The 24,682-nt window shown below is 45.5% G+C and overlaps 4 protein-coding genes and 1 long non-coding RNA gene across 6 annotated transcripts; 4 read left to right on the top strand and 1 right to left on the bottom strand.

Moving 5' to 3' along the window:
* The first annotated feature begins 527 nt into the window (after positions 1-527).
* On the top strand, positions 528-10,507 carry LOC100822021 (CHD3-type chromatin-remodeling factor PICKLE-like). Of its 2 annotated transcripts, XR_002963071.1 has the most exons (20): positions 528-963; positions 1,398-1,508; positions 1,622-1,732; positions 2,405-2,518; positions 2,640-2,759; positions 2,858-2,953; positions 3,303-3,379; positions 3,724-3,781; positions 4,153-4,226; positions 4,337-4,618; positions 4,948-5,012; positions 5,413-5,822; positions 6,076-6,200; positions 6,305-6,497; positions 6,610-6,698; positions 7,667-7,836; positions 7,929-8,083; positions 8,413-8,471; positions 8,591-9,928; positions 10,036-10,507. XR_002963071.1 is itself a non-coding variant. In XM_014899404.2 (19 exons), the coding sequence occupies exons 1-19, from the start codon at positions 849-851 to the stop codon at positions 8,594-8,596; spliced, it is 2,430 nt and encodes an 809-aa protein (XP_014754890.1). In that variant the 5' UTR covers positions 528-848; the 3' UTR covers positions 8,597-10,507. The 2 variants fall into 2 exon arrangements, 1 of the variants encoding a protein (XP_014754890.1); XM_014899404.2 differs by having other exon boundaries at positions 8,591-10,507.
* Positions 10,317-12,385, top strand: LOC106866232 (chromodomain-helicase-DNA-binding protein 3-like). The gene is made up of 6 exons (XM_014899405.2): positions 10,317-10,357; positions 10,595-10,690; positions 10,787-10,899; positions 11,073-11,193; positions 11,296-11,323; positions 11,416-12,385. The coding sequence occupies exons 3-6, from the start codon at positions 10,838-10,840 to the stop codon at positions 12,177-12,179; spliced, it is 975 nt and encodes a 324-aa protein (XP_014754891.1). The 5' UTR covers positions 10,317-10,357; positions 10,595-10,690; positions 10,787-10,837; the 3' UTR covers positions 12,180-12,385.
* A 115-nt stretch (positions 12,386-12,500) lies between these two features.
* On the top strand, positions 12,501-14,496 carry LOC104582913 (pentatricopeptide repeat-containing protein At3g21470). The gene has a single exon (XM_010234342.3). It carries the CDS (start codon positions 12,664-12,666, stop codon positions 14,284-14,286), a length of 1,623 nt encoding a protein of 540 aa, XP_010232644.1. The 5' UTR covers positions 12,501-12,663; the 3' UTR covers positions 14,287-14,496.
* Positions 14,497-14,544: 48 nt separating this feature from the next.
* Positions 14,545-16,078, bottom strand: LOC100846588 (stearoyl-[acyl-carrier-protein] 9-desaturase 1, chloroplastic). The gene is made up of 2 exons (XM_003564723.4): positions 15,367-16,078; positions 14,545-15,280 (listed from the first exon to the last, which is right to left on the bottom strand). Exons 1-2 carry the CDS (start codon positions 15,934-15,936, stop codon positions 14,711-14,713), a joined length of 1,140 nt encoding a protein of 379 aa, XP_003564771.2. The 5' UTR covers positions 15,937-16,078; the 3' UTR covers positions 14,545-14,710.
* Positions 16,079-16,233: 155 nt separating this feature from the next.
* Positions 16,234-19,274, top strand: LOC112270674. The gene is made up of 5 exons (XR_002963072.1): positions 16,234-17,126; positions 17,234-17,273; positions 17,348-17,402; positions 18,155-18,898; positions 19,153-19,274. It is a non-coding gene; the product is annotated as an uncharacterized LOC112270674 (long non-coding RNA).
* The last annotated feature ends 5,408 nt before the right edge of the window (positions 19,275-24,682 follow it).

Genomic DNA, 24,682 nt, shown 5'->3' with positions numbered 1-24,682 from the left:
CTGGGAAGAGCCCTTGCTCTTTCCAGTCGAATTTTGCGTAAGCTTACCCGGAGTTTTCTGCTCCATCAACTTATCTAACTGATCTTCAAAAGTTCCGAGAGAGCAACCACATGTCTCCTCAACCACTTGCTCGTTAACAGCGACCTCTTTTCGCACACTACCCTCCAGAGATTGCCTCGAAGCAACCTCAGGTGGGGCTGCAGCCTGTAGCAATTCAGCCCTGACCACCGCCAGACGTGCCTCAGCCAGTTCTTTCGCTTTAAACCGATCAAGACAAGCGTCAATTTCCTCCCCTGAACCCCCCAAAACAACTTTGCAATCCAAAGCAATCTCAGAAAGTTTAGAATTGGGAACATCTTGCAAGACAGTAAAATTCAATGTCCATGCTAATAATATATCCAGATAAAATTAAATGGCTGGAATTTTAATGGTTCCAGTAAATTTTGAGCGCTCATTGATGACGGTCTTATCCTTTGAAGTTCCAGTACTACCTCAAATCGCCCACGAAGCCACCGCGAATTGCAGCGCACAGTCCGTAGAGGATCCAGTGCCATTGCGCAAGCGCAACGACGAAGAGCGTCCAAATCTCCGTCCCGCTCGGCCACTCCCCACCGTCGCGGCGCCCCTTCCTCTTCCCGCCCATGCGTCACTTCCGTGGACCAATCTCACAGAAAATCCACCTTCTGGGCCCCACAAGCAGTGTTGCAAACTGCGAGCACCAAGTCCACTGACAAAACAGCGCCCATAGAACTTCCCGCCATTCCCCGAAGGGGGTTTTCTCTTCCTTGCTCGCGTCCTTTCAAATCCCGCAAACCCTAGTCGACCCGCACAGTGAAGATCGAATCCCGATGCAGGGGAGAGGCGGAAGGCGTGGGAGGGGGAGAGGGAAGCTCGGAGGCGCCGCCGGCGGCGGCGCCGGAAGGCCGCGGGACGAGCGTGCCCCGATCGATCCCAGCAGCGATGGTGAGTCGACTTGATTTGGGTTTTAGACGTGCGATCATCGTCGTTTTTCCGCCATTTTGGTTTCCTGACGGATCGAGCGTTTAGGCGATTTTTTTTGTTGGTCATTTAGATGGTCGTCCGATATTTGAGTCTCGCAGTTGTGCGCTGGAAGTTTGATCGGGTTTCGGCGGCATTTTTGGTTGGGGCCGGAACTGATCGGCATCTGCCATATTTGCCCGCTGATCGAATTTTTTTCTGAGAGCTCACGGGTCGATTTTAGCAAGATCAGAAACAAATCATCCTCCATTCCTGCGTGCTTGATTTGTTTCTCTATTTTTTTGGTCGATCGATGTCTGTCTCCTTGTCCAGTTACTGTTATATGCGAAATCTATATTTATTTTCGATTTTTTATTGGTCGAGTAATGTGGTTGGTCTTGCTATATTTTATTTTACAGATGATTTGAAGTCACCTCTGCAAATTAAGTCACCGAACGGAGAAATTGCCTGTGGGGAGAGAAGCATGGCAGAGATGTTTGAGGCGCGCCTGTGCGATTCCCCTGATGAAGGTGAGATCGGAACTTCAAATCTATGTTGACTGTCGCCCCAGACACGAAACTACATCTGCATTCTATACTTTTAACCGATTCACTGTTTGTGTCTGTTATTGATTGTATGATAGTTTCGACGACCAACCTGAAGCGTCTCAGGAAGCAAACTGTGGCTAGCGTCGATGCAACTGCGGAGGTGAACGTGGTGCAGGTTGCTGATGCCAAGCTGAGTGACGATGAAGGTGTGTGTGATGGGTGGAAAGCTGAGTTCTCTATGAACTTTTCTAATGCTTATATTGTTTAATTTGTCATGCCATTTGATGGATGCTCATTGTTTGGATTTTTGTTCTAGATGGTAGGAACTTACATCCCCGTTGAAAATGAAATAGCTGCAATATGATCTATCAGAGGATGTTTTTAATTGGTTTGCAGAGTGTAGGCTGAGGTTGCGGTGCGAGACCATACGGATTTCCGATGATAAGTGCCATCTCTGATTCGCTAATGTGTAAAATCTGTTGAATGAACAAGAACAACACAAATGTGTGTTTAGATAGTAAAGTATGTAAATTTATGTTTGTAAATGAGTTAAATTCGTGCAAATGTAATGACTCCTTTTTATATTAGATTAATCTGCATAAATCTAAGAGAACTATATTTTTGGTCTCTCAATTGGTAGCAAAGTCTATAAATAGCCCCTGAACTCGAAATCATACACATTTGGTCCCTCAATTGGCAAAAACCGGATACTTGGCCAAATGTATATGATTTCGAGTTCAGGTGGGGAAACATCATGCCATCGTGGCATCAGACATGTTTTTAATAAGATCAGAGATGCATTATAGTTACACAAAGTTGTGACCCGTTTTTTATTTATTTTTACCCACAATATTGCTGACATCTTATTTTCACACCAGGTGGTGAGATGCCTCCATGCAGGCGGCCCAAACGCTTACGAAGAAACTTACCTGCAAGGCAAGATTTGAAAAAGAGTCAAGACGATATGTTTGTAAACAGCGATGATGATAAGAGTGAGCAGTTTACAGTTTTTGTACATCTTCAAGTTTCAATGGCAGGCGAGAGCCTGTTTCCTGAAAAAGAAATAAAGTTGTAATGTCTGTCTTGTTTTGTTAATTCTGAATGGTATCCCAGAGTCCCGCAAGTTGGTTCAACAAAGAAGGTCACAACGCCTTAGAAAGAGATTTCCATCAGAAACTTTCAGTGTTGACGTGACTGAAGATAAGGACACATTGCAGGGTAGCTCCGACACTGGTAAGCACAGTGTTCAATTTATCGTTTGATTACTGATGTATTGCAACATAACTTCATCCAGTGTCTTGTGCATTTAATTCCACGTTTGCATTGCATAGACAATGATTATTCAGCCCCCCAGCGAAGATCAAAGCGTCTTCATCGCAGAATGAAAACTTGCAAGGATCCATTCAGTGACAGTGACACTGTAGATTGTAAGTGGGCACCTTTGAGATGAACATATCTCTATTTACATATTTTGACATGTTTCTTACTTTTTGTGCACCATGTGGTTGCTCAATAAACTCTCCGTAGGCATTTTTCCAGGGTTAATTATTCAGCCTTTTGGAAGCCTTTTTATTAAAATATTCTTGATTGGATAACCATAATGTGTCCATTTTTCTAAAGCAGAAAAGTTAATTAACTGCAGATGCATTTAACATGATATCATGATATTTATTTGAAGGGAAGCAGACTATATATACCTTTGCTGAGTTCCTTTTTATTCAAATGTTGACATATCCAACTGTATGCGGCACATTTAACATTTTGGAATCACCACAGATGATCAGAAGGCAATTCCATGCAGAAGAATTTCGAAGCGCCTGCAAGAGAAACGGAAAGCTGATCATGAGTCACATGTAAATTTCCCAAAAATTGGTTTATTTACGTACTCCTGCTACATCCATTCTTAAATACTCCTATAAGCTGTTCTAGTTTTGTCCTAAGTCAAACCTTTTAAAGTTTGACCAAGTTTATAGAAAACTATACTAACATCTATAATATCAAATAAGCATACTATGAAGATATATAGATCATGATGGATTTAATCAAACTAATTTAGAGTTATAGATGTTGGTAGATTTTTCTATAAACTTTGTCAAACTTCAAGAAGTTTGACTTGGGACAAAGCTAGAACATCTTATATTTAGGGACGGAGGGTGTATTATTTATGATGTGATAGATGTTTCCTGTTCGTTTTTAGGAGGGCTGCACTGAAGCTCAGCTGTGTAAGTTGTCGGAGTCTTCATCCTCCGGATCAGGTAATAGCTAACCAGTTTGTCGAGAACGGGCTGTTTTTCACCCTTCTCTTATGGGTTCCTCAACACGGGTTTATGATACCAATGCTATGTACAATTCACAGTAAACTCACCATAGAAATTTCTAAAATAAACATGTTACTTTCGTATGTATTTGTGCATAGCATGTATGATGCATAACATTAATGTTTTAGAGAGGCCTTAGTTGCAGCTACACTTTCTTCACCGTGCCTTCTGTAGCTTGTAGTAGTGATTTTGTGCAGTCTCACATAACCTTTTCTGCTGTGTAATGACTTGTCAGATAACTAGGTGCTTGTTGCGAGGTTGATCTTCTAACATTATCTTTGTGCTGTACATGTAATTGTTTCTATCAGATGGTGAGTTATTGCGCAATACTTTAAAACCTGGCAAAAACATTTCTGGTGGACCTATTTGCTCAATATGCAAGGTAGTTTTTATCCCTGCAATAAAATTTTAGGGTTTGCTGGGGTGTGGGGCTGGTTAATTTTCATTGCATTCTATCCTATTCGTATCCTTATTTGGTTCATTGTTGTGCAGAGTGGAACTGGCAGTTTTTCACTAACAAAATGCCAGAATTCTAGGTGTTCCTGCAGCTTCCATGACTTTTGTCTTACTCCTTCGATTCAAGATAGTCAAGGCACCTTTGAATGTGCTTTGTGCAAAACCAATCAGGCTTCATTGGCAAAGGGGACAAAAGTTTATCCCTCAAAAAGGATCCAGAGGCTTGTAGGTCACAGACGGGTGATTCTTCAAAAGTCGGATTTCCAATATCAGTTCCTCGTGAAATGGCAATTGTTTTCTCATCATCATGACTGTTGGGTCTGTTTTCCTCCTTGCATAATTTGTAATTGATAGTCAGTGTGTTTTGTTGATCAGCATGCTTTGTAATTGTCTGCACTCTAGCAAAACATTTGTCTGTACTAAATGTGGAACTTGCACTCTTTATGAAATGTTACACTTCTCAATCAATCCTTAGACCGTCTAATAGGCTTTTGTACCATGAGTTCATGCATTGCTAGAGCCCCCTCCTTTGTTAGAACTCAGAACGGCATTGCACCACACACCATGAAAGATTTATTATGTTTCATGGTGATAAATTTGAGATTTATAATTATTGTACCTTGACATTTGAATTTTGCGTGCTTTAGGTTCCACTTGATTGGCTTCGTGATTTTGATAACCTTCGAGTCCAAAGCTATATACGGAAGAATTCGTAAGCCTTCTGCTCTTTATAATTACTCGTGTTATTTCTAATGCCATAATTATACTTGTTGGTTCATGTTGGCAAAATTTCTGAACAGTCAAATAGATGCTTTAAAAAACTCTTATTAATAGGTTAGCATGCCCAGCCTTCTCTAGTCAGCAGTGTTGGTCCATCTTATTGCTAAAGTAGGGAAACTAAACAATGTTTCAGTTGGCTATCTACTCAGTTGTTTGCCCCTTCTCAGTTCTATGTAATACTCGAATGAAATTGTACATGTTAATCTGATTAATGGACAGTAATGGAAATTATACTTACCTATGTCTCCTATTGATTTTTTGTGCTGTGTTCTTAACTAGCACCAATGCCTTTTTTTACTCTTTCTAATTACCCTACGAACTTATTTCAACAGCTTGCCTAAGGATGTCTATTCGGAGGATCAAAGGAAACCGGAGTGGTTTGTAATAGATCAGGCCATTGCATGCCGTCTGAAGTCTAACCCTGATGGTTTGTGTGACATATTGGCTAATTGTCAGGATAACAAAGACTTTGAGGGATATGAGTTCCTTGTGAAATGGAAAGGCCTAGATTATTGTGATGCTGCATGGGAGTCCTATTTTACTGAAGGCGTGAAATCAGCTGTTTCTATGCTAGTCAAAAGACACAGGAATGCTTTAAATAGAGTTGATTGTGTCAATCAAATGTGCATGGATTCGATGATACCAGAAACTGTACACAATGGTGTTCTGTATGACTATCAGCTTCAAGGGTTGAAATGGATATTTGAAAACTACAAAACTAGGAAGAGTGTTATTCTTGCTGGTATGTTCATGAACTCCAAAGACAGAGCATGTGTATCTTTTACTATTATTTCAGTATATTACCTAAGTATTATTTAAGTATTGTTGTATGGGTTTGTTTACAAAACTATTGCGATGTAATTTGATGAAATTTTGCTCTCTGAAAGAACTCTTTTGAAAAGATACTTTTGACCTACAGTATGCTTGGCTGTTCTTTTCTTATTTGTATCGTGAAAAGATAATAGAGGGAATTATCAATTTCCTTCTATTTCTAGATGAAATGGGTCTTGGCAAAACCGTACAAGTTGTTTGCTTTCTCAGCCACATAATCAAGGGGAGTTTCACCACATCTCCTGCATTGATCCTTGCTCCCAAGAGCATCCTATTGCAATGGAAAAAGGTTCGGTATAACCTTTCCTGATCTTCTGCCATATTACCCTGAATGTAGTAATCGAGCTCAGAGCATTGTCTTAAATACTTACCCATGCATGTTCTCTGCATTAGGAATTTGGCTGCTGGGCGAGTGATCTGAATATCCTTGTTCATCAAGGAGACAAGGACTCGAGAAAGTGTATCCAAGCTCATGAAATGTACTCTTCTGAAGGGAAGACTTTATTTGATGCTGTTGTGACAAGTTATGAATTTGTCCAGATTGATAAAGCAGTTCTGCAAAAAATTAAATGGTCAACGATTGTCAGTAAGTTTTTTCTGGGATATAGCTTTGTAGGGGTTTTCTTCAGCTGCATCGTCTCCTATAGATGTGCAAGTTAACAATTGTGCTGCTGGGCATCACCTTCCTTTCATTTCAGTTGATGAGGCCCACAGATTGAAGAAGCTTGATTGTAACCTTGCATCCTGCCTAAAGCGATATAGCTCCGAGTTCCGGTTGCTACTTACGGTAATTCTTGCATGCCCTGGGCATACTTGTAAATTTGAGAACTTAATATACTTTGTTCCATGTAAGTTGTTGTTTTATGTTGCGCCCTTGAAATTTTAATATCTTGGTAGTGCCTGGATTGGGTTGGTTCCTGCTCAGTAGTTGTGGATTATCCGTCTAGCCTGTTAATTGTTCTGAACGTACTGAAGATAGATTGTGTGGCAACCATGAGGTGGTCTAACTCTGTACGAACCATCTGTATTCTGCAAAAGTCTATACTACAGAGTATCATAAAATCAAATTAACCCCAATACTTTTAAGTCATACTTTAGCTATGTGATATATATTGTGCACCATAAAGCTTCACTCATCAGATGCGTGGTATCATTGATTTGGGTGTGACCAAACCAGCATGGTATCATTGTTTTCTTTGTTTTAAAAAAGGGTGCTGTGTGAATTAAGTTTTTTCACCGGAAAGAAACGTACGGTGTACATAGACTCTTGGGGGCCACAACATCATCTGCCCCAATATTTGTTACTGTGACTTCATCATCCCTGGTCCTTCTCCCCCTGATATGCATATCATGTCAGAATAGTGATGTTAAATAAAATTTTGATATTTACTATAAATCATTCTGCGGTGCTAATGAATGCATTAGGTTTGTTGCATCGGTCTTGCACTACTATGGACCTACGGCCCACTTCATTGGCATTGGCAATTTAGCTGTGTTGGATTAAAGTGTTCTTCACTACTAGTCTACTTCAAGCAATGACTCCTGGCCTGTCCTAGACAGTCTCTTGACCGTGTTTCATGTTGAGGAACACTGAGTAGTGCCGTTCTAGCTTTTCTCAATGGAAGTGACATAGTTGAGTTTATTCCTTGGTGGTTAGCACAATATTTCTTATCATTGAAGTCATTTTAATTGCCTTTCTTGGAATGATCTTATTATGTGTTTGCACATTATCCTCTTTTTCTCTTCACTGTACAGGGAACCCCTTTGCAAAATAACATGTTGGAACTGTTTTCATTGCTTCATTATATTGATCCAGACGAGTTCTCTGACCCAAAATCTGATGGATTGTTCCTACCAATTGAATCTGGACGGGATTTGTCGATGGATGAAAAAATTGCTCGCATTCATGAAATTTTAAAGCCTAGGTATTTTTGTTCTCAATCAACTCCTAACAAATTACTTTATTCACCTGATAACTTGGATGATGCTCTTAGTTCCTGCATCTTTGATTTGTTAGAATGCTGAGGCGAATGAAATCTGATGTCCTAAAAGATTCTATGCCCACAAAGAAGTGGGTAGAAGTTCCATGTGCACTTACGGATTCTCAGAGAGACCTCTACATCAATATTTTAGAGAAGAACTACTTGAAGTTGAACAGTGCTATTCAGAATGGTCAGTTGTGTCTTTTCTCTCATTATTATTTAGTGTATACACTTCTACCAAAACATTGTTTGGAAGCTAACAAAGGCCATATCACGTCTAGTTATTGCAATCGAACTAGGCCTTGTCTGTACTACATGACTCCTTTCTGCATTTTGCACAAACTCTTACGATTGTGTAAGCTTGTGCATATGGACATTGTTTCTCGCACGTTTATCCTCTCAAGCTTTGATAGTTAGACTGATTTGACTGTCTTTGCCAGTTATAGTTGGGTTATGTACTTAACCTAGACAAGTCAGATTTTACATTGGGTCTGACAGAGCTTGTGTATACTTTTACAGGCAGGAAGCTTTCGCTGAACAACATACATATGGAACTGAGAAAATGCTGCAATCACCCGGTAGGTTTTGCTTCGATTTAGCTTATGAACTTGACTACATCTTGTTCACTTTTTTCTCTTGAGAAAAAGCAAAAGCTTTTACTTCTCGTTGTATTGAAAAGATGGAATTGTATTTACAGGCCTAGAGAGGCTGGGGTGACAAACACACTCAACGACACAATTAGTGCACATCCCATGACTCAGGAAGCAACACATGGGTCCACGAGAGCAATTTTCCCACCCCCAAGGGTGTGTCCCCCCATCCCCAGATTGGTTAAAAATGTGGGCTCAAAACCATAAAAAAGGATTCAGCTAAGGGCAAGCTCGTTCCACGCCGGCTGGCAAATGTTGACTTACACCAATCTCCAGTGAATCGTGATGGGGGACATGACTTTAGGGGTGGAGTTTACTTTTTGAGCGTCACATAGCACACAATGGGGCTCATTAGGCAGGCTGCGACTGGTGAGGCGGTCCTGCAGTGACTGTGATCCGCTAACGAGTACTCCCTCCGTCCCATATTAAGTGACATTCTATTACATGTATCTACGCTTTTCAAGCATACAAACGTTCATATTTTGACAAATTTGAGTCACTTAATATGGGACGGAGGAAGTAGAAGAACTTGACCTCGTGGGGTGCCCAGGTCTTCCACGAGTCGCTGCGCATGGAGCCTTGGAAGGTGGGGAGGAAGCAAGGGAGTGCCGAGTGTATTTCGCAGAAGTCCACCGCTATACAAGAGTGTCAGGCTCCTTAGAGAGGCGGGTATGTCTGAAAGCTATCCGGAGTGACAAGTACTCCCTCCGTGCCGAAAAAATTGCCGTGACGGTCGTTTTGCAGAAACGCCCCTGTCTTTTGTTCGAATCAACCCCCACTACGTCTGTTTAAGTATCTGCAACTCATTCGGTCTCCTCCCCTATCTGCTCGTCTTCTCCCCCACCTCCCCCGCTCGTCTCCTCCCCTGCTTTCTCCCCGGCGATGCTTCTTGTCTCCCCTGTGCTCCGCCTCTCCTCTCTGCTCGCCTCAGCCGTGCCACCTCTCGCCGTCGTTGCGGTCCTCCACCTCCCCTCTGCTGCGCTCCCCTCGCGGCCGGCGACAAAGGTGGCTTCTTCTCGATGAAGAAACCTTCTCCTTTTGTGACGAGAAGGGAGTCTCGCCGGATCCGGTGGCTGCAAGGCCGGATCCGGTGGTCTCTAGCCCGGATCCGGTGGCTTCCGGCGCTTGGCGGCCGCGCGACGAGGAGGAGGCAGCGGCAGCCAGACGACAACGACGAGCAGCGGCGGCGATGAGGAGGAGGCAGCGCGACGAGGACGACGAGCAGCGGCGGCGGCGAGGAGGAGAAGCGGCGACGAGGAGGACGAGAAGCGGCGGTGACGAGGATGAGCAACGGCGGCGACGAGGAGGAGCTGCGGCGGCGCGAGGACGATGAGTGGTGGCGGCGACGAGGAGGAGCAGCAGCGGCGTCGTTTATCAGTTGACCTGTAATTATTGTGATTTTGAGGACTTTTTTTTAAAATGGTTTTTGTGAAGTGGCCGCGCTAATCTTTTCGGCACGGAGGGAGTACTTGAGAAGCGCCTGACTGCGCAGGTCAGCCTGGATGTCGGAGGTCCAGCCGTGGTTCAGGAGCCTGCCAGTGACGGTCCTGGCTTTGCCTGTGATTGCAGACCAATGCGTGGACAGAAGGCGCAAGCTCGGAGGCGGAGTGGCTGTTGATCCATCTATTGTCCCAAAACTTGGCCGTTGCACCTTTCCCGACCATCGTTAGGGTGGGGGTGAAGAACAGGGAATGCTCCTTGTTGCTGAAGCCAAGGGCAAGGCCATGCCAATTCTTTGATGTGTCCGTGTGAGCAAGCCAAAGCCAACGCAGCCGAAATGCCAGGCCCGTTCACATGTGGTCCTGTTTGCCGAGGTCAACATAAGCACCCCCTTTGCCGAACTCTTGTTCACTTGAACCAAGTCTCTTTCTGGTTGTAAATTTATGGGGTTGTGTTATCTGGCCATCATTTAACACTTTGACAGTAATTTGTGTGGTCTCCTATTGACCCCGGTGTTTTTTTTACTGCATTCAGTTGTGTTTTGCTTTCAAACTAATCATGGTTAGATTCTAGTCTTGCTCTTGAAGGTAATTTCTATTCTTTTTTCCCAGTATCTCTTTCCAGGACTAGAAGTAAAACAGAATGCAGGAGAGGATGCTTCCCTATCACTTGTGACTGCATCAGGGAAGCTTCAACTCTTACACAAGGTACCTTTACCATCTCACATATTCCATGAGTTTTGTTCTCTTACTGTCCCAGTACATCATTGTTTAATGTGATAATATACAATTTGCTATCTGCAGTTGCTTCCAAAATTGAAAGAAAGGCAGAACCGTGTACTGATTTTCTCCCAGATGACACGCATGCTTGATATTCTTGAGGACTTTCTTTCTTTCCTGGGATACAAATATGCACGGTATGGTTCATTAATCAGCCTGCATCCGTCTTGCAGTTTTCTCATGCATAGATGATTTCATTGATCCTATCTTACTGTGATGCTCAAGATAATTTGTTTACTCATTCCACTGAGTACAGCTGATATTTATTTTCTCATTTTCTTGGTGATTTCAAATCGGTGTTGTCACACAGAATTGATGGACAGACGCCACTCTCCGTGAGGCAGGAGAGCATAAAAGAATACAACAACACTGAAAGCGAAACATTTATATTCTTGATGTCAACTCGTGCTGGTGGTCTAGGTATTGACCTGGTATGGATTCTAATACTTCCAGATCAGATTTTCTTTCATTTGGTACCAGCAAGTAAAAAAACGTATATGCCGCTGGACTAACAACATTCATTGTTCTGGCAGCCTGGTGCTGACAGAGTAATTATATATGGTGAGTAATTTTAAATATCTCTGCTGTTGATGTTTGCACTGCTTCATTCGCCTTTATCCCTCTTTGCACTGATTCTCCATTGTCGTGTTCAGATCCTGACTTCAACCCATTTATGGACTTGCAAGCACAGTCCAGGGCTCACCGGATTGGCCAGACCAGGCCAGTGGTTGTTTACCAACTTATTACAAAATGTTCCGTTGAAGAGAAGATACTGCAGAAGTCTAAGCAGAAGTTGGCCATTGAAAATATGTTAATGAACACTTCCAAAAAGCCAACTGCAGATGAGCTGCAGTCCATACTACTCCATGGAGCCAAGGCAATTGTGGACAAGAAGAAGATCAGTGCTACGTCAATCCATTATGACGACGAGGCCATCGAGAATCTGCTGAAGTTAGACCCTTCTAGTGATGAGATGTGCAAATCGGACGACAACGGTTATCTCGGGAGCATCGTGAGCTTTGCTCATGGTGGTGAGGACGAAGAACCTCTCTCCCCCAAGGCCGAGGACCTGAAAGTTCTCAAGCCTGCTACTCCGAAGGTGGATCTTGGCCGTGGGAAGAGGCAAAAGAAGACGGTGAAGTATTTTGAGGAGATTGAGAATCAAGACAGCGATGATGTGTATGCTCCACAGGATTCCTCGGAGTCCAGTAGCTCTTCCTCTTCCTCTGATGATGAACCGGAGAGAATAATTCCTGGAGCAGACGTAAACCTTGACGTAGCAAGTGTGAAGCCCGAAGATGCGAACAAGCCTGAGATATCTAGGTTGAAGCTTGAAGTAGCTCTCATACCTGACGACGAAACAGAGACTGCGCAGCCCGGAATGGCGAGGGTGAAGCCTGAAGTACCCGACAGTTGATGCTGAAGCCGTTTAGTCGTTCTAGGCAGTAGAAGTGGGACCTTTTGTACTCCGTAGTAGTTTTTGTCCTTTTGTATTGTATACTCTATATCTGCTCAAGTAGAATCATGTGGCTTAACCTTTCGGCAAATGCTGATGTCTGCTGAAAACTGATAATATCTTACTGCCAGTTCAGGGAATGATGATAACTACTTCTAAGTACTGTATGTCGGAATCATCTGATTGTTTATCTGGAACAGGAAAATATGCTTACTGGTATTAGTAACCTGGTTATATTTTCCGTTCGTAATAGGGAAGTGCTTTTACCTGTGAACGCTTAACACTTGCACTGTGAACTATTCACAATTGTCCCTCAACGTTCGATGCTTTTACAAATCTGTTGACGATTCAGCAGAAACCAATCTGCCAGACTCAATTCTAACTTCAGTCAACAGCATTATAAGACCTCATCCCGCCTAGCAGCCGATGAGAGGCACCACCCCCCATGGCCAGCCGAGCGAAGCAGCTCCACGCGTACTACCTGACGGCCGGGTTCAATGACCCTGACAGGTGGGCGCGCCTCGTCAAGGAGTACGCCGTCAATTCCTCCCTACAGGAAGCCGCCCTCGTCTACGCCAAGAATCTGCCCCGGCAAACGCATCACCTGCCGCTCCTACCCGTCCTCCTCAAGGCCGCCGCCTCCCGGGCCGAGCCCCGCTTCGGTAGATCCCTCCACGCCGAAGCCGTCAAGGCCGCCTTTGCCCAGGACCTGCTCGTGGGCACCACGCTGGTGTCCATGTACTGCAAGTGCGGCCTCATCGCCGACGCGCGCGGCGTGTTCGACGGAATGCCGGAGAGGAACGTCGTCACGTGCAACGCGATGCTCGCCGGGTACGCCGCGGCGGGCGACATGGGCCAGGCCGAGGCGCTGTTCTCTCACATGGGTTCCCGGACGCCTGTCACGTGGGCGACGGTGATACGTGGGTTTGCGGAGAAGGGCGACATGGCGGAGGCCCGGAGGTGGTTCGAGGCGATGCCGATGGGTTTGCGGACCGTCGTCACGTGGACCGTGGTCGTGCACGGTTATGTGGCCGCTGGTGATATGGAGACCGCGAGGGAGATGTTCGACGCGATGCCCGTGAGGAACGTGTTTGTGTGGTCGTCGATGATCACTGGTTACTTCAAGGCCGGTAGTGCCGATGATGCGCAAGAGATGTTCGACAGAATTCCGGTGCGGAACTTGGTGAACTGGAATGCGCTGATTGCCGGGTATGCGCAAATTGGGTGCTGTGAGGAGGCACTGCAGGCTTTTCACCGGATGTTGGAGGACAGGGTCAAGCCGGACGAGTTCACCATGGCTAGTTTGTTGTCTGCCTGCGCGCAGCTTGGGTCACTAGAGCAAGGACGAAAGGTCCACGATTTCATCAACAAGAAGCATATCCGGAAGAACCACTTTGTTTTGAATGGCTTGGTTGATATGTACGCCAAGTGTGGTGACCTCGCATATGCACGAACGGTTTTCGACAACATGCACCGGAGGAACACTGAATGCTGGAACACAATGATCTCTGCACTTGCTAGCCATGGCAGGAGCGATGAGGCAATACGTCTGTTCTCCCAGATGGAGTGTTCGGAGCAGAAGCCTAACGAGATCACCCTTCTCGCCGTGCTTGGAGCTTGCACGCACGGAGGGTTTGTGGAGGAAGGTTTAAGAATCTTCAACAGTTTTGGCGTGTATGGAGTTGCTGCTGGAGTGGAGCACTACGGATGCCTGGTTGATCTCTTGGCCCGTGCTGGAAGACTTGAGGAAGCTTACGTGATCGTCAATAACATGGCCGTGGAACCTAATGAGGTCATCTGGGGCACTCTGCTCGGAGCTTGCAGAGTGTATGCCAATGGAGAGATGTCTGAACGGGTGTCAGACGAGATCGACCGGTTGCACTCTGATCGTGCATCGACAAATGATGCAGAGTACATCATGCGGTCAAATATCTTGGCCGCATCGGAGAGCTGGGAGCAGGCAGAGCGCGTCAGGCGAAAGATGGCAAGCCATGGTGTTGAGAAGACTCCAGGGTGCAGTTCAGTTGAGCTTGACATTGCTGAAAATAAACTGTATTGCAGGGAGTAGAACATCCATGTAGCTAACTGTAAGTTCATTTTGTTTCGTTTCACATGTTTTTGGGTAGAAAAGTCACTTATACCGACTCTTAGTTTTTCTGATCAATACCTTGGGGGTTGAACTTGATGGATTTGTTTCAGAAAGTTTAGCCACGGTGACTTATTGTAAGGAAGTTCAGCTGACATTTTTCCAGTGAAATGCAGATCATACCATTGTATACTTTGTATGCCATTGTCAGACATTTGGTACGACTGTCATGTGCTTCGATTGTTCAAAACCAAACCATGATGGTTACCATTCTAGAATATAACATTCCCCCCATGTTTCCAAATTTAAAAGGTACTATAAACTAAGTACAAACCAACATTGCAAAGATCCAGCTGACAACGACATCCATGGTCAGCACAGCTCAGTCTCAGAAGTCAGACCAACACTACGCGACCACTTCCCTATCAAAGATCCAGCTGAATTTAATCTTCCTGGGCTCATCCTTCTTGGCCATATCCTCCGCCCTTTCCGCCGCCCGCCGCATCCTCGGCGCGAGCCCGCAGAGGTAGTCCCGGGCCCTCCGGCCCTCGCCCGAGAGCCCTCCCTCCAGGGCCTCCAGCTTCCACCGCTTGACGAGGAACTCGACGATGTCGGCGTAGTCCCTGGCGGTGTACACCCCAAGGCGCTGCGCCACGGCGGCGAAGTGGCCGAAGAGGCCCGGGTCCCGGCCGTCGCGCATGAGGTGCGCCGGCATGGTGATCCGCTTGCGCATCATGTCCGCCACGGCCAGCACGGCGCCGTCCGGGTCGAGCCGCAGCAGCTGCTCCACGATGCGCGCGTACGCGGTCTCGTGCCGCTTCTCGTCGGCCGCGATGGTGCCGCACGCGCGCGCCAGCGTGTCGTCCCCGTGCGCCTTGGCGAGCCGCGCCGTGTTGCCGTGCGACACGGCCGTCGCGCGCTCCTGGAAGCTGGTGTAGACGAAGCCCAGGTACGGGTTGTTCTCCGTCCTCGGGTCCTGCAAACGCAACCAATTGTTCAAAGCTCAAAGGGATTCCCTCGATAGACTGATTGATTCAAGAAGCGTAATTATGGGATTCGTACCATGCCGGAGCCGATGAGGAACTGGACGGTCTTCTCGACCATGCGCATGTCGACGCGGCCGGAGAGGTAGAGGTACTTGTTGAGGACGTCGCCGTGGCGGTTCTCCTCGGCGGTCCAGGAGCGGGTCCAGACGGCCCAGGGGCAGGCGCTGGCGCCGGTCTCGTCGCGGACGCCGTCGAGGGTGTTGATCATGGTCTGGTACGTGGGGAGCGCCTCCTCCGTGACCATGTCGCCCACCAGCACCACGTACAGCTCGTCGGGGAGCCCCGCGGCGCGCGCGCGGAGCTCGCGGGCCTCGTGCTCGAACATCTCGGACGACGAGTCCGGCAGGAAGTCCGTCGGCTGCCAGCAGTCCTCCACCGGCTTGAGCAGCGGCAGCAGCGACTGGGTCGCCCACCCCTGCAGCGATCGGAACACCTCCGCCTTCTCCGGCGGCATCGAGTGCGTCACCCGCCGCTGCGTGGGCGGCGGCGCCACCGCCGCCGCGGAGACAGGACGGCAATGGTGGCGCGAGAGGGGCGGCAGGTGGTGGTGATGGGCCGGAGCGCGGACGATGGCGTGGGCCTGCATTGCTGTGGCTCCTGATGGGGGCGGTGGTGCTGTGTTGTACTGTTGCGTCGTCGACCGGACTGCGGAGGATGCGCGTCGGGGGGCTCGGTATATAAAAGCTGGACTGACGGAGGCGCCGCTGACTGGCTGCTGTCTGGTGGGCGGAAAACCGGTGGGTGGCAGTGGTTTTGTGCAAATCCGTGGGTGTTTTGGGGAAACCTCCGGCCGACGTATCGTCCGGGTTCATGAGTCTAGACACCGCGGTCCGCCCCTGGATTCTGTGTTGTCAGGCGACAGGTGCGTCGCGGAAGTGTTGCCATGTCGCAACTGGCTTTGCTAGCGGTGCTGCCGCTGCGACAGAACCTGCAGAAACTGAGATCTGCCAGTCTGTTGTGCGCTGCTGGCTGGGTGAGAAACAAACCAACTGGCTGATCGTCGATCGTTGAACAATTCACTAGTCGTTGACTGCGGTGGAGATTGTGGCCGGAATCCGAGTTTTTAGCTGATTTTCTGATACTCCCTCCGTAAAAAAAAAATCTCAACTTTGTCAAAATTTGAATGTATCTAGACATGACTTAGTATATAGATGTATTCAAATTTAATCAAAATTGAGAGGTCCTTTGTTAGACGGAGGAAGTATCATACCATTCGATACACGTTTTTGGAACTCTGTTATGTATTGACGGGCGCGGTGCGCTACAGCAACACAAACCGATTGAACTTGCCTGAATCTCAAAGCACATCGCCCCATAAAGCAAGGGTTTTGCATGCAAAACCTCTCGATAGCTCCGGAGCGATCTTGCCCCACCGTTGTGTCCGTCCGATCCTGGCCTTCATTGAGTCGCACGGTCTGGGAAATTCTCCTTTTTGTATCAAACAATTGATTTGACTATTTTTCTAGCCCTGCGTACGCTCGTCGAGTCATGTCCTTGGCCCCACGTTCATGTCAGGTTGTCTCACCTTGCCAGACCGATGGTGGGTTAAGATATTTTGTCTTTCTTCGTTCTGTTCCTTCCTCCTCTTCCTCCTTCGCTCCATCTGTTCGTCCCTCTGGAAGAGATCATTCCTGAACTCCGTATCTAGTTCCTCCTTCCCTCCATCTTTGTTGTTCCACGTTCTGTTCTTCGTGCTTCTTCCTCGATCGTTCTGTTTTTGTACTCCGTCTTCTTCCTGCTTCTCTGAGATGTACCTTCGTCCCAGTTCTTCGCGAGGTTAGATTTCCGCCGACGTTCGATGCTGTCTGTCCCTTTGGTTTCTATTTCCTTCTCCACTTCTTTGTTCTTCGTGCATAACTCTTCCTGTTATTACTTATTTCCAGATGATGTACATTTCGTCCTCCTTCATATTTGCTAGGCCAGGTACTTCAGATTTACCATTTGTTCAAACATTTCTGTGGTTTCAAACTATGTACCGCTAACACCACTCATTCCAGCATTTCCAGATTGCGTTGCTGCTCCCCCCAAACCGAACAAATGAGCCTTTCCAAGGTACGCAAACTACTTGTTTATAATGTACCCCAATCTTCTGCTTTCTTCCACTAGCTAGTTCTTTAACTCTTCTTACGCTGTTCTTAAAATGTACCCCATCTAACCTAAAGTACTTCCATGTACTTCATTCTATATGTAATGTTACTTCCATGTACTTCAGTCGACATTGACCCACTCAATTATATTGCTTCGACTCAATCATGTCACCACACTGCGTTCCTGTGTACCCACTCTTACAATGCCCCAACCTAATGTATCCTTCTTTACATAATTCCACATCTCATGTTATATCCATGTCAGCATGTACTTTATGTTTCTTTCCTGCTACTTCAGTCAACATGGATCCACTCTTCTATTGCTTCCACTCAATCATGTCCCGAACAATGTACCCTGATGTATCCATGTCATCTTGCTGACTTATATATGTTGCCGTACTTATATGTTGCCGTACTTGCTGCTTCAGTCCACATGAACCCACTCAATTCTATTGGTTCCACTCAATCATCTCCACAAAGTGACCCTAATGTACCCCCTCTTCCAACGCCCCAACGTAATGTACCCTCATGTATTTCTTCTTATATGCCATTATGTTATATTGGTTCCACTCAATGATGTCACAACATGTACCATCATCTACCTCTTCATCTAATACACCAACCTAATGTGCCCTCATGTACCTCTACTGTTTCCACACAATGTTGTACTTCATCATTCAACTCACGATTCATATGTTACTACTTCTTTTCTGACAGTTCAAAGGACGTGCTGCACATTCTGATAGTACTGATGAAGTCACACAGTACGATAGCAATGATGAAAGTCAAACTTCTGCAACAACCAAGTCAGCAACATCAAGGACCTCCGCAAAGACCCTCTACTAGATTATCAAGAAATTCAATGCAATCAAAAGGCAGTTGGTCAAGGAAATAGGTTTTGGCAGATTATTGGAACTGCCTCTATGGAATTCAGTTAGTCGCATTTTCAGTACTTGGCTTCTTCGGCACGTTGATTGCATAGACCTCGCAATCGTCATGGATTCAATTCGGAGGCTCCCCTTTGTACCTCAGGATGTCAATAGAGTATTTGGTATTCCATGCGGGCATCGCGATGTACTGGGACCTGAAACTAAAATATCGGATGCGACCATGGCATACATTCGTGAACAAGCTGGTATATCCATGACCAAGATCAGCCTCAAAGATGCCGAGAAGATTGTCCTCATGGATTTGTCAGAAGAAAGCACAAGATTACAAAAGGACGCATTCAAGATGGCATTTGTTATCATTGTTATGGGTCATCTCCTTTCACCATCTACAAAGTATGATCATGTCAATACTGATTTCCTTGGCGCCTTGCGTTGTTCCGAAGAGATTGGTGAATACAACTGGTGTGCGTATGTTCTAAAAGGGATCATTGAGGCAGCTCAAAAACTACAGGCTGACTTATCCATGAACAAAGTTGTTTCCAACATATTTGGTTGTCACATATTTCTGCAGGTACACATAAAATACCCTAATGTATTTCTTATTTATAAAACATCAACGTAATGTACTCCTTCCTTTTAATGCCTCTCCCTAGTGTACACTCATGTAATTATAGCTCCAATCAACATGTACCCTAATGTACCACTTCTTCTAATACCTCAACCATATTGACCCTGATGTATTTAATTCTACATGTACTTATACCTACAATCCTGTATGTGTTCTAAAACTTCCTGCGTACTCACTTCATATTGTTTACTTCTCAGATCCACTATCTAGATAATCTCTTACTTGGACCACTACAACCTCGAAAGAATATTTTCCCTCGTATGAAGGCTTTTCCAACAGAAGTACTTAACAAGCTTATATTAGCTGATGCTAAGCCCGGAGGTGGTTATGGAGCCAAGTAGGTACCATCTGCCATCATCTCATTCTCCAAGTAATCTATTTCATATCATATAGTACTTCTTCCTGAAATAACATCTTGATGCCATGCAGTTCAATACGAGGGGTAGGGTCGTCGTTCCCAACCAAAGTACTCCCATTTGTCCTTCCATACCAACAAACTCCGGAACCAGCTTTCCAATCAACACAGCAACCTTGCCTCAATTCCTCCGAGAAAAATACCCTACTCTCGTAAGAAAACAATAAATGTTCTTTTCCATCCACTCTTACATACTCATAACTAACATGTTCACATCAAAATCATCCAGTGCAATACAACGCTGGCGAATGATTTGAAACTATATAATGCAACAATGGTACGAGCAATGAACGAAAGGCACACTGCTGAGAAGAGTCATCTACTGCACCAAAACTTATGGGTTGCTGACAAGATATGCACATTCATCTGTGGAGTACCCCAACTACCACCGCGACAATCAGCTTCAACTTCAAGAACAGAAGGTACATCTACACTTCCTATTAATACATCATTAAATATAGTATTCTGAACTGGGTACCACTTTTCCCTCCAACTTCCGCGAACAGCTCCATCAAAAGAGGAGATAACAAAGATCAACCTAACTCTCAATTTGAAGGTACTGTTTCACATAACTCAATCTTTAAATTTTTCCAACGATCTAAGATATAAATGTTGCCATTCTAGCTCAAAGCAAGGACTGTACATCCCCTGTGCGTTCAATGAAATCTCTAGAGGACACCCCCAAGAGGTCCTCATCTCAATTGAATGATGCAATAAACAAGAAATCAAAGACCGCTGACTCAGGTAACTTACATTACATGCCTAATTTTACAATCAACAGCTATATTCATAATTATTCTTTTAATTCCTTCCACAAATAGATGGCAGGAGATCTATGTTCAGCAACATGGACTTTGAACCACCTTCTTTTGATCTTGGCATCTATTCTGTTCCATCCTTCACAGCTTCTAGTGACTGCTCGAAGAAAACAACACCACAAGATCTAATGGCTCCTGGTTCTCCAGCAGCTACTAAATTATCCATGGAAGGTAACATGGTCGATTTGATTATGAGGACGGAGGATGTGGACTGCGCGGAGAGTAAGATACTGTTTGGTGCAGCATCTGCTTCACCACCTTGCAAACGTCGAACCAGGGTTGGCAAGTTCGCACCCTCACCGTGGTCGGAAGGATATATACATCCAAAACCTGATGGTGACATCATGTGTAACATCCCAAAATTTCAAACTTTTACATGTGCATTGCATTCATAAGCATCATGCCACAATTGCATATTTGAATTCAAATTTTGAATCACAAAAGGCTTTAAGAGATTTTGTTTACATCCCTGTAACCTTTGGATTTTCAAACCAATAGGTTGATGTATAAAAAGGGTTTAATGCATATATAAGCTATCCCATAATTTTTGGTTAATTATTTGGAGTTGAAAAAGTATTTTATTTAAATAGTTATATGGCCCTAAAGCATTTATAGGGCAAATGTATTTTTACATATTTTATTTTGAAGAGAAACTACTTCCAAAAGTTGTATCTTGGTAGAACATGATTTTACAAATTTTCTGGAATTTATTTGGACCAATTTGGAGTTCAAACTCAAAAGATATCAAAGAAATGAGAAAAGCAGAAAAAGAAAAGGCTAAAAGAAAAAAAATTAGAAAACCGGACCGGCCCAGTCCGACCGCACGCGCGCCGGCCCAGCCAGCCCGGCCGCCCCAATCTCCTCCTCCGGCCTTCCAATTTCACGCCCAAGCATGTCTATATAACCCCCGCGACCCCCTCTCTTTTCCCCCCCCGATTTCCCTCGCTCGCACGCCGCCAGGCCGCCAGAATCCCTCGCTGGAGCCGCACCCGCGCCGCCGTGTCCTCTTCGTCCTAGGCGCCGACCGCACTGTCCCCGAGCGCCGCCGACCGCACCCCCGTCTCCGCCGTGCCGCGCCGCGCCTCCCCGTGTCTTCCCCGAGCCGCCCGCGACGCCGGAGCACCCCGCGCCGCCTCGCCCGTGCCCGCGCCGCCGTCTCCCCTGACTCCGGCAGCCCGCGCCTCCCGGTAAACCCTAGAACTCCCCTTGTCCGTCCGATCTAGATCGATGGGTAGGATTAGATCACTTATAAAACGAACCGGTACGCACTATGGAGCGTCCGATCTTCATAAGTTAGATCTAACGGCTCGGATTTATTTATAAACCGAACCGGTACCGTCCAATAATAATGCGCCACGTGGCACCCGGTTTTATAAAATAAAAATGTAATTTTAATCCCCCGAAATTAATAAAAGGCACTTTTGTAGATAGGCCCCTGTAACTTCAAATGATCATAACTTTAAATCCATTTGGCCAAATTTAGTGATCCACACCTTTTTGGAATCCTTAGTAGGTGTAGAATCTTTTGGCACTGTCCAATTTCAAATTTGAATATTTGAATCACATTCAAATTACAGATTAGGGTTTTATGCCATTTAAATCATAACTAATTATTTAGAAGTCCTTTTTGAATGAAACAAGTGCCCAAAATTTTGTTTTAATGTCCTCTGTCCAATGGGGCAGAGAAATAAATATTTTGAATTAAATTGTTTTGTAGATGCAAATAAAATCTCATTTTAGGATTTAAACCCTAGCTTTTGCTTTTGCTTAAAAACCCTAATTACATGTGCTTAATTCTCAAGGCATTGGATCAGCAGATCACCCAAATAAAATAAACCAAACTCATGTCATATGTTTTGCATTGCATCATGACATACATATTCTTTTGCTTGTGTGGTGTGTTTATGTATGTGTATGTTTGCCTGATTGTATAGTTTTCTCGGAGAGCGAACTGTGTGACTGTGAAGGGTGTTTGAACTCCAACTACTATCAAGGCAAGTTCACGTTGATCATTTACCCATTATTTTATTGTGCACTAGATTTTATTAGTTGCATTGTCAGGATTATTATTGTATCTATGCTAGCTATGATCTGTCCTAGTAGTATAGGATACCTTTGCCATGACTTCACCACCAATTGCTATCGTAGTAGTAAAATGCTATGCTATGATAATATACGAGGGTGGTATTATTACAATGTGATACTATTGAATTACAAATATAGTTTTCCTAGTGTATGGCAAAACAAGTAATTCAATGAACCGTCCTGGGTGGGCTGCTTTGAGTATTCGGATGTCGTGACGTTAGGTCCATTTCTATGGGTCCCTCTGAGTCGAGTCTCCGTGGATTCGGAGATGAATCGTCCATGAACGTCTCTCCCGTGAATTCGGGGAGCGCCTTCGTCACAATGTGGGATGCCACCCGGGATAACCAGAGACTGGACTAGTTTCCTATTTAGTAGCTTCCAGTACAACCACATGGTAATATGGGCTCTGCCTGGATGGAGTAAGAAATGTTTACCCAGATCCGAGGGATTGTACTGAGGTAGTTGTGTAGGTGGGAGCGCGGGTCCCTCAGGTGGTTTGGGTGAACATGTTCTGAAAATTCTTGAAGTCGATGCCGTTGCTGCTCCACCCGGAGGACAGCAAGGGATTAACACGTCGAATTCTTATGGGGAATGTGTACAACCTCTCGAGAGTGTCAAACTAAGTACTTAGCCGTGTCCCCGATTACGGACAATTATGAGCAACTAGATATTGAAGCTGTAAGGAAAGTCTCACTCATTCAAATTTCCTAATAAAATGAATTGTTTGAACTGGGTAGAAGCATTGATGTTTCTACTCAATGTGCCTAGGTTAATAGGAGCATGGGTGTTTCTACCCCGTGTCCAATAGAATTCAAAAGTATTTGTCTAAAAAATGATAGGATTTGAATAATGATGCTTTTATGCAAAATAGCCAAACCCCACTTAGCCAAACTATGCATGTATTTGGTAGGTCCTTTATAACTCTAGTGAGCTTGCCAATACATTCAAATGTATTGACCACGTAGTGGCTGCAATTAACAATGCAGGTGGATCCGACGATGAGTGAGGTTCGTCGTTTTGTCATGGGTCATGTGCTTACATTCCAACTGAAGGGGCGCGTAGAGATAAACAAAAAACTTTCGCCTACGCGAACTCCCAAGATCTAGCCGAGGGAGAAGGCCACGAGGATTACCACTAGACGCGCAGTTGCGGATTATTGATGCGGCGCCTTGATGCAGTGCAGTCCCTCGATCCGATCCAGCCGATCCAATCCCGCGATCGTCGAAGTGCTGAACGTACAGCACCTCTGCCGGTATCCACACGTGCGAGGAGGAGCTCCGGCGGCGGACTGCTAGGTCCGGTGCGACGGTTGAACTGAATCGGGCTAGGGTTCTCAACGCATGATAGTGGAAAAACCGTGCCCCTTAGGCATCCCACGCCCCTGTTTATATATCGAGTGGAAGTGGGCTCCAAGCCTTGTGGCCCATCCACCCTACGAGTCCAACTCGCATTGTCAGCCCAATTCCAGTTCGGGTCCAACCCGACCAAATACTTGCTCCCGCTCTTAAGTGTGTGACCCCGCAGGCTCATGGCGACTTGGACACATTGGAGTCCGACTCACAATCGATCAATCGGTAACGGCTCCTAGCAGAACGTGCCGACTCCCAAGTACCATCGAGTCATGACGACGTACCTTCCAATGTGACATACGTCTTAGTCCCTTTTGCCTCACGATATACCTTGTCGAACTATAGGCGATTAATCGTCATCCCTTTAATAGTTCAACTCTCTTCTCGATCTGTGATATACGATTCATCCGACTAACTCTTAGTCGATCGACCCGGTTAACAGTTAACCAAGTCGCGCATCGCCATGCTTCCCGAATCATATCACTCGAGAGGGCCCAGAGAATATCTCTCCAGTCGGAGGGGCAAAATCCCATCTTGGTTATCCACATCACACAACTTGATTCTCAGTCAACCCGAACTCTGCCTTTATAACTGCCCTGTTACGGAACAACGTTTGACAGAACCTAAGTTGGTGATCCACAACTCGGATTGTGCGATAACCTCAGGTCTAAGGATTACATTGATTGAGACATGCAAATGACGACCTACTCGTTGCATCTCAATATGGGTCAGTCCGACTCGCTAAACTCTTTAGCCGAGTCCGTGTAAGCTGGAATGACATCACCATGCCCATGACAAGTGGAACCGAGTCATCAGCCAACTTTCACATTAGTCTAGGTTATGTGTCCAGCACAACCTTAATGACTAAGGACAATTTAGTATGAACAACATGAATACATAATTCCACAATCAAATCACATATTCAATGATACATATCAGATGTTCAAACAAGGACAACTTAATAATATTTATGAATACATTGGGAATTACATCATACATGATTGCCTCTAGGGCATATTCCCAACACCAACATGCTCTCTCCTCTGGGAGTAGATGAGGC

Source organism: Brachypodium distachyon, chromosome 2 (genome assembly GCF_000005505.3).
Source record: "Brachypodium distachyon strain Bd21 chromosome 2, Brachypodium_distachyon_v3.0, whole genome shotgun sequence".
NCBI lineage: Eukaryota > Viridiplantae > Streptophyta > Magnoliopsida > Poales > Poaceae > Brachypodium > Brachypodium distachyon.
This window is presented reverse-complemented; position numbering and strand designations above follow the sequence as displayed.

What these genes read in the sequence shown, in the direction of transcription:
- LOC100822021 (XM_014899404.2), top strand. Translation starts at nt 849, where the DNA reads ATGCAGGGGAGAGGCGGAAGGCGTGGGAGGGGGAGAGGGAAGCTCGGA. An exon ending in AAGCTGATCATGAGTCACAT is followed by an intron (nt 3,380 to 3,723) that starts GTAAATTTCCCA and finishes GTTCGTTTTTAG; the next exon opens with GAGGGCTGCACTGAAGCTCA. An exon ending in AGTTCCGGTTGCTACTTACG is followed by an intron (nt 6,699 to 7,666) that starts GTAATTCTTGCA and finishes TTCACTGTACAG; the next exon opens with GGAACCCCTTTGCAAAATAA.
- LOC104582913 (XM_010234342.3), top strand. Translation starts at nt 12,664, where the DNA reads ATGGCCAGCCGAGCGAAGCAGCTCCACGCGTACTACCTGACGGCCGGG.
- LOC106866232 (XM_014899405.2), top strand. Translation starts at nt 10,838, where the DNA reads ATGACACGCATGCTTGATATTCTTGAGGACTTTCTTTCTTTCCTGGGA. An exon ending in GTGGTCTAGGTATTGACCTG is followed by an intron (nt 11,194 to 11,295) that starts GTATGGATTCTA and finishes TTGTTCTGGCAG; the next exon opens with CCTGGTGCTGACAGAGTAAT. An exon ending in TGACAGAGTAATTATATATG is followed by an intron (nt 11,324 to 11,415) that starts GTGAGTAATTTT and finishes TGTCGTGTTCAG; the next exon opens with ATCCTGACTTCAACCCATTT.
- LOC100846588 (XM_003564723.4), bottom strand. Translation starts at nt 15,936, where the DNA reads ATGCAGGCCCACGCCATCGTCCGCGCTCCGGCCCATCACCACCACCTG. An exon ending in TCCTCATCGGCTCCGGCATG is followed by an intron (nt 15,281 to 15,366) that starts GTACGAATCCCA and finishes TTGCGTTTGCAG; the next exon opens with GACCCGAGGACGGAGAACAA.